The sequence below is a fragment of the Lethenteron reissneri genome, chromosome 30, assembly GCF_015708825.2.
Source record: "Lethenteron reissneri isolate LAM-NWPU_2019-01 chromosome 30, ASM1570882v1, whole genome shotgun sequence".
NCBI lineage: Eukaryota > Metazoa > Chordata > Hyperoartia > Petromyzontiformes > Petromyzontidae > Lethenteron > Lethenteron reissneri.
In genome coordinates, this window is record NC_083808.1 from 1,699,504 (window position 1) to 1,707,766 (window position 8,263).

The 8,263-nt window shown below is 46.7% G+C and overlaps 1 protein-coding gene across 3 annotated transcripts in view; it reads right to left on the bottom strand.

The window, feature by feature from the left end:
• Positions 1-7,982, bottom strand: part of LOC133349368 (F-box and leucine-rich repeat protein 13-like) — a 36,771-nt gene extending 28,789 nt beyond the window's left edge. For all 3 annotated transcript variants that reach the window (XM_061562733.1, XM_061562734.1, XM_061562732.1), the window contains exons 1-4: positions 7,778-7,982; positions 3,740-3,843; positions 1,711-1,801; positions 1,475-1,542 (exon numbers count right to left, since the gene is read on the bottom strand). In XM_061562733.1, coding sequence (XP_061418717.1) covers positions 1,475-1,542; positions 1,711-1,801; positions 3,740-3,843; positions 7,778-7,978 — 464 coding nt within the window. In that variant the 5' untranslated portion in view covers positions 7,979-7,982. The remainder of the gene's footprint in view (positions 1-1,474; positions 1,543-1,710; positions 1,802-3,739; positions 3,844-7,777) is intronic.
• Positions 7,983-8,263: the final 281 nt, after the last annotated feature.

Genomic DNA, 8,263 nt, shown 5'->3' on the forward strand with positions numbered 1-8,263 from the left:
AACAGGCAGACTCAAACATAAGCCCAAAGCCTGTGGCTGCCTCCCTCTGATCCATCCTGACCTCAAAGAACCCCTGAAGACCCTTGATGAAGTGCTTCATACTGTGTAGCCTGAGTGTGTTTGCTTAGTGGGGATGTAAATGGTGTCACGAAGCTAAAGTGAAGTGCTTCACGGCACTTATGTGCCCATATGGAGAAGAGGGGTTTGTTCATTCATTACTAAATGTCTGTAAACAGTTGACATATTTTACACACTTTTATTTTATTACAAGAGCTAATCCACGTGTATAGCCGAGTTAAGAGTTAGGTCTCATATGAGACGTGTTGCCTTGACTTTGATAACAATTATTCATTATAACATTGTGTAGAAGCAGATCACCGTGTGGACTTGGTTTCCCATTCAGTTTCACACTTTACTCCTGATGAAAACCATTCTGTGCATCACTGTTAACTCTTTATAATATGGCTGGCTTCGTGGCTGCCTGCCACTGCCATTAAGGAGATATATCTGTTATAGATTTGTCCATCAAGGCGTTTGAAAATAAATAACCACTTCGTTTATGGCATTCACTAACCCGAATAGTAAACTTTTGTAACCTCGGATGCGCTTAAATTTTTTGTCGTATTTCAATACTCAATTTGGGATCTTTTGATTTCCCCCAGATGCTCCTCACACGTGGTTCCTACATTGCATCTGCTTTGTGGAAAACGATTCCTTCCTATTTAATCTTAATTGGAGGATTCGATTCACTGCTCGGACAACATGAATTCAATCAGTTTTTAAACTGTACCTTATTATTAAATGTATCTCAAATTGTGATTTAATTTCGTCCATTGATCCTGTATTACATTTGTAATGTAGAAATAGCTATCGAATTGCAGATTGATTTAGAATAGATTTGCACGTATCCTGAGCATAATAACATATTGCAATCGACGGTGCATCGTTACGTATGGAGTGTACACACTCAGGATGTACACACAATGGTAAGGTCTCCCTTTAGAAAGATACAAATTTCACTCGCTTTCAAACAAAAGGGCTCTCTCTCTCTCATCGTTTGTGAAGGTAGACTTATGACGAAGCACATGCAAGTGGTGTGCATGCAGTGGGAGATAAAAACAGCCGCTAGAATAATTTTATTTTAAACACGCGTTTAGACTATTTAGATTATTTTGCTGCTATAAATGTCCAAATGATAATCCACTTTGTTGAGCTATCATTTGCGGCCAGGTCGCTTTTGAAAACTAACTTAATACCTCAGTGGGTTTTGCCCGTTACGGTGGAGAGGTTTTAGTTGGATTTGTGCGAATTTTTTTTCTATTTTGAACTCCTATTGTATTTCATGTTGTTTGTTGTTGTTGTAACGATCTTACCCGCCCCGACTTTGTGATCTGTGAAAAAATATATTTACAGCTCATCGGATTCCTCCAGCATAAATACATATTCTGGCTCCGATAAATTCACGGCTACTTACATGAAATATTCCCGTTGTAGTTTCCTGCGCAGGAAGGAGTATGCCTTCTCAAACTGGTGGGGAGCAGGCTGTAACAAGCAACAAACACAACCATTAGGCTGACTAGATTGCAAGCATCATCTTGGTATTTTTTCAGCCAGAAACAAACCACAGCACTTGGAAAGTGTTCACGGGAAAGTGACCTTTGATTAGTTTTGTTTTTATCGCAGGACGGCGAGTGAACAAAGTCTACTTACCGCGTCGTCGTCGAACCTGAATATGAACGTCATGTATCCAGCGGTCACCCTCTTCAGCTTCGGCCTCAGACTCTCGTCAATGAACATCTCCCTAGCACGCGGGTGCATCGTGGGGCACAAAGGCAACACAACTACTGTTAAGTACAATCGTCATGCATTTATAACATCGACGGTAGGTTATATGTAACCGTGCAGGAACATTGGTTCAGGCAGTGATAGGAACCAAATCACCCAGAATACACCCGACCTCGGAAGCTAAGCAGGCGCTTTTTTGAGCCTGGAAAACGCTAGCGGGGCTGCGTGTTGGGTAGCAGAGGAGGATGCGGCAAACCCCATTATTGTACTGTATTCTATGCTCCCACGTCCACGCCTCCCCGCTCGCACTGACCAGCGTGGGGAAGTAGAACGCAAGATCCAAAGACCTCCATCCACGACCAGGTGTGGCGAGGCCTTTATCGAGTGGCGGATTGACTAAATAGCTGGACATATCGACTGGTTTGTGTGTGGCCGAATCTGCGGCACCCTAACCGGTACTGCACGCTGCACACGCCGATTTGATTGCTTCGATTCGTTGAATGTTTATATTCATTGAAAGCTTCTTCGCCATGCTTCGATTCGTTGAAATTCAACTTCCTGCAGGCCCTGCCCCTTCCTCTTTATACCCCGCCCCCTTACGCCTTAGGCCCCACCCCATTCCCGACGAGCCTCACCCCATCCCCGACTAGCCCCACCCCATTACCTACTAGCCCCACCCCATTCCCGACTAGCCCCACCCCTTTCCCGACTAGCCCCACCCCATTCCCGACTAGCCCCACCCCATTCCCGACTAGCCTCACCCCATTCCCGACTAGCCCCACCCCATTACCGACTAGCCCCACCCCATTCCCGACTAGCCCCACCCCGTTCCCGACTAGCCCCACCCCTTTTCGTGTCGACTCCATGCCTTCAGGGTCAGGGCTGGTTTGGTGGTGGTTGTCGAGTATGTGTGTGTGTGTACAGCAAGAGGTCGGGCGTGGTGCTTGCTGGTCACCCACCCCCTCGTGTGCCGTTCCGGCCTTCATAGGTGCTACTCACTAACAGCACTTGCCCCAACAGTATTTGAAGGCTCTACGCGGGATCTTTGTATTTTGTGTGTGTGCAGCAAGAGGTGGTGGGTGGTGACAGCAGTGGTGGGGCAGCTTCCAGGCAATCGACAAAGTCGCTCTCTGAGCACCAATGGACTCTACAGTAATTCCTCGTTTAACGTGGTAGATGCGTTCCTGAAAAAGTTCCGCGTGAAGCAAAAGCCATGTTAAGCGGCGGATTACTACGACTGAATCACATTCGCACCATGAAATCAGCCTTTCAGTCACCCCGTGGTGGGACAAAGCACTGAGACGAGGGTACGTTACCACGTACTCTTATCATTCCACGTACTCTGTCATTCCACTCAGCCGCGCAGCTCAAGAAAGAAGTTTCCTGTCAACCGCTCAGAAGCTGCGTTATAACGGTGCTTGTTCCGCGTTATGTGAAAAGTGTTCCCAAATAGCAGAATTCCGCTTCAGCGAAAATGCATTGTGTGAACACACGTTAAGCGAGGACTTACCATAATGTATAGGTCATAATACACTACCTATTCTTTGGGTCTTTCGGTAAAGTCACGTAGATAAGTTCAAAGAAAATAACAAAAAAACTACGACGTTTCGATCGCAACACAAGCATTCGTCATCCTGATGATGTTATTTTTTGTTATTTTCTTTGAACCTATCTACGTGACTTTACCGAAAGACCCAAAGAATATGAATTCCTGCAGTCACGAAAGCTTTAAGTCAAGAGTTAATACAATACCTGTCGAGGCAGTGTTCATGACAAATGTAGTAAAACTACTGTCAGCGCAGTCCTTTATTTGTTTGTATATTGTATTGCGTTTTGCCAAAACTTGTATTTATTATTTCATCTTGTACAACGTATGTTATACCTGTTGATATGCGTACTGTATCAAACAAGCTAAGAACTGCCATGTGTGCCTTAAACGAAATACTTTTCTTACCAATCCAAGGTGTGTAGCCCAAATTCTTGTATTTCTCTCATTTTGTTTAAGAGAAATTCCAGGGGATTTTCAGGGCAGAGCACGCAAAGTGCGGTCAGCAACGCCTGTGCAGATGTAACACACACACAACAGGGCACTCGAATAAAAATGAAATATGTACAACTGTGACCAAATCGCTTGGGATATGCCCGAACTTAACAGATTTCGACATCTAAGCAAGTTTAAGCCTGGATAGCGTTCGTATGGGAAGACCATCATGCATTAAACAGATGTAGGTTTCTGCCGGGGCTAAAATATCAGCAAGTAGCAATGTAGCCAATTCCATTATTGTTTTATCCTGTGACCCAATGTCTATGCCCTCACCTTCACCAACCCGCACTGACCAGAGTGGTCTAGTATGGTCAAATAACCCCCTCGACCTGCATGACGCGGGGAGGACCTCAGCCCGCAGTGGATTGGCAAAATGGCTGTGTATGTACCATGTACACAGTGTACAGCTGTGCCCAAGAGGGAAGTATCCACAGACACAAATCCAAGTGGATAAATAATAAACATTGGCAAACCGTTGTACAAACAGGACAGTTTACACATAACTCACATTCCAACAGTTTTAGTCCAATTCTCTGCACAGCCCAGTTCTTGGGGCATTTTATGTGTATCCTCCATTACCAGACGTGGTTGCTGGATTTACGCCAAGCAAATAAACTTGTAAGAATTGTGTAAACCATGTCAGGGAAATCTCGCTAAATACAGCGTCGTTGATTGGGCATGGCCCTGGCACTGATGTGCAACGTTTTTGTTCTCTCTTCAGGTTTTGTCTCAAGGACAAACGCCTCACATGATTAGAGATGGCAGCACCCTTGCACAACTGCACATTAGAAGGGCTGTTGTTTGTTTTTATCCTTTTACCTGTTGTTATTTTATCACGGTTGCTGAGCACAGACACAATGGCATGAAACGCCCAGCAACAAACAGCAATATTGAAGTTGTAATGGCCAATTATTATTTAGTTTGTTTTAATTGAGCAAGGTTCTAAGAATTTAAGAAAAGAGATCGTGTTGGGGAGTTCCAGAGTATAACAGTCCGTTGGATGAAAGTGGAAAGAGAAGTGGTGTGGCCGCCAGTGTGGTTGGTTGAACAGTGTAGATGAGATGGTAAGTCTGGTAGACCGAGACCTCAACATGGTTGAAAGATCAATGGGTGAAATTTACGGAAACAGTAACCATGGCAGGAGCGATAAGATAAGAGACGACTGACTTGTCAGTGAGCGAGTGAACGGAGGGAATCAGTGAGTGCTGGCTCATCAATGAACTGCCACAAGTTGAATTATATCAAGTACAGTGAGGAAGAATATGGGCGCTCCATCCCAGCTATTTCAAAAATAAATTGCAATACGACCCAGATGTGTATGGATCGTGGAAACATTTATAGATGGATGGAATGGCTGCAATCCAGACAGGAGCACGTGTGTGATGACGGCTAAGTGGTAGACCGACTGATGGTTCAACTCTGGCTAACGGCGAAGCCTGAGATTCGTCTAAAACACCGTTCGCCTCTTGAGAAAGGATGCGGTGTTAAAGCACGATGATGCATTGCCAAAAACTGCACGTGCAAGGAATTTTCAGCAAAGCTTGGATGGAATGTCTTGTAACATCTGGCACGCGGTTCAGACATAGTCCCCGCAGATTTCCATCTGTGCGCACTCCTGAAAGCTTTTCGTGGAAAGCGATTCAATAGAAACGAAGTTGTGGAAGCAGTGGTGAAGTCATGGCTTCAGGGTTAGCCAGGAAGGCGCTTGTGGGCTACTCGGGGTGGGGTATTTTAGTCGAGGGGAACTACGTGGAGCGATATGTACTGTAGTATGTTTGCCATATTGATGCTAATATTTGAAAGGTAATGTTTGTCTCTTTACTCATTGAAACATCTAAGATTAAATCACTTTCAAAGTGCCAAATCTCATAAGATCTCGGAAGATAAGCAAAGTTGACCCTGGATGGGGCGACTGCAATTCATAACATGTGATTCAGGCTGCCGGGGGCCATACGTCGTGGGCAGCAGATGGCAGTGTCGCACATAAACCATTGTACCGTACTTCTATGCTCCCTGCCTTCAGCAACCCACACTGACTAGTGTGGTAACCTTTGGTCAAATAATCGCGGTGGACAGATAAAAGAGTTGTACATGTACTCATTGAAACGCCCTGGCATGTTATGCAGTTGACATTGAACGTTCTCTTGAGCATTCACCCCACTCACCCCGGCTTGTATATATGTGCCATTCCAAAGGACCCCATGGACTTTTGTGCCTACAAGAAGCTGTAATTATATGCTCAGGAAATTAGAGACTGTGTCTGCGTTGAAGATTAGTGGGGGCGACGCTGTGGTTATGGTCACTGCATGAGAATCTGATCCTATTCCCGGGCCACGGTTACAATCAGCGGCGAGTGATATACGAACCGGTCCTAACCAGCTCCTTCATCAACCCACACTGACCAGCGTGGTGAAGTATGGCAACAATCCCCATGACAGACGCCTTCATCCAGCAATGGACTCACAAATGACCGTTGATTATTTGCATTGAGTGCAGAAATGCAGCCAGTCTGAATGAACTGCAGTACTTTATCACAAGTGCTGTAATGATTTTCAAAACATGTGCCCGGAACATGCGCTCTTTGGCTATCTATTTGTAAAAGCAATTTTCACTGTTACATTTTCCATCGGAAAAAAAAGTTGCCTCTCAAGATGTACACCAGACACAGTGCAGTGATGTCGAGGGGGGTCTTGTAAAAATTCCAGCGCATTCAATGACACCAGAGGGGATGTATGTATGTTGTATGTATGTTGGACTTATTTCGCACCGTACGTAGCCAACCGTGCGAATCGGAGGTGCGGGGGGAAAGACAACAGAGGGGTGAGAGGGTTGAGGTAAGAGGAGCGAGGTGACAGGTGAGTGGGCAGAGGTGCGAGAGGAGACGTGAAGCCGAATGAGTCAGGGGTGAGACGTTGAGGCAGTGCCGGATTAAGCTCGTGCGGGGCCTGTAGTACATGTTATAAAGAGGCCCTAAAAAGAAAACACCACAAATATTAAAACACAAATTTTTTACTTGCATAGTAAAGTAATTGTATTTTTTCATTTGTTATACAGCCAGATAATACAAATCGCTAACCTTAAACAACCAGTCGTTCGTAAAAGCTGAAGGCGGTGTAGTACTATAGTAATAGAGCAAGTGCAGAATCACTGAACCGGAATTGATCGTCTGAAAGCATTTATCGCGGGGCCCTTTAAAGTTCGGGGCCCGTAGCTTATGTAGCTACTTTTGCTCCCAGGATAATCCGTCACTGCGTTCAGGGGGTGATGAGTGTGAGAGGGACGAGGCGAGGGGATCGAGACGGGTGAGAGGTTGAGGGCTGCGAGGTCAAAGTGGTGAGAGGTGCGATGGCTTTTCAATGCGAGTGGCTCGGGATTTGGTGTACGGGGAATGAGAGGTAACGGGGTCAAAGTTGGGAGGAGAGGTGTGAAGGGAGTGAGTGGTGAGGGATGTGGTGAGATTGGTGAGAGGGGAAATTAATTAAAAGGGGTGGATTGTAAGAGTGGTCAGGGATGAGAGAGGGGAGTGTGTGCGAGAGGGGTGAGGTAAGGTGGTTGCTGTGATATCTGTGAGGTGTGAGGAGTGCACCGAGGGGGTCGTTATGAAGGGGTTTGCCGTCACGTTGTTCACTCAGATGCGCTTCTGCGGCCGTCTGGAACGCTCTTCCGATATTCGGAAGCCACTGAAGCGATGCACTTTTACATTTAGATTGAAAACTCAGTCCTTAAGAACTGCTGTGTTTAGTTGTACTTCCCCCGCACCTATGATTAGCATGGTGGGCAACGTACGGCGCGAAAGAAGTTCAACATAAATAACCATCCCAACGCTCTTAATACTTCACGTCACTTCTCTCCACCTCTCTAACCTCACGACCCTCGCCCATCTCACCACGCCACCACTTTTGCGTCACCTTCCCGCTCGCCCCATGAATCTCATCCCTCCCACCTCACCTCGTAAATCTCGGCGATGTCGTGACGTTTCAAGTACAACTTGAAGTCTCCGTCCCGGTCGGGGACGCGGGCTGCCCCCGCCGCCCCCGCCGTCTTCCCCTTCGCCCTGGTCTCCTCCATCACCCCCACGGCCCCCATCACCCCCACGGCCCCCATCACCTCGATAACCGCGGTCTCCTCCTCCTCCATCCTCATCCCCATCGCCTCCTCCTCCTCCATCACCACCACAGCGCGTCCCGTTGCCGAGCAACCGCCTCGCGGACGTGACGTCACGTCGGGGTGGCGCGCCCAGGTGAGCGAGCCACGTGGGGCAGTGCTGCTCATCTCGTGGGTCAGCACGTGTCCATCAATACTCTTTGGTTTTTTCGGTAAAGTCACGTAGGTCAAAACTAAAATAAATCACGTTTCGGAGGCAACACAAGCTTCCGTCTTCAGGTGGAGCCGTCACCGCAAAATACTGTATCCAAAACGTCGTGATTTAATTTG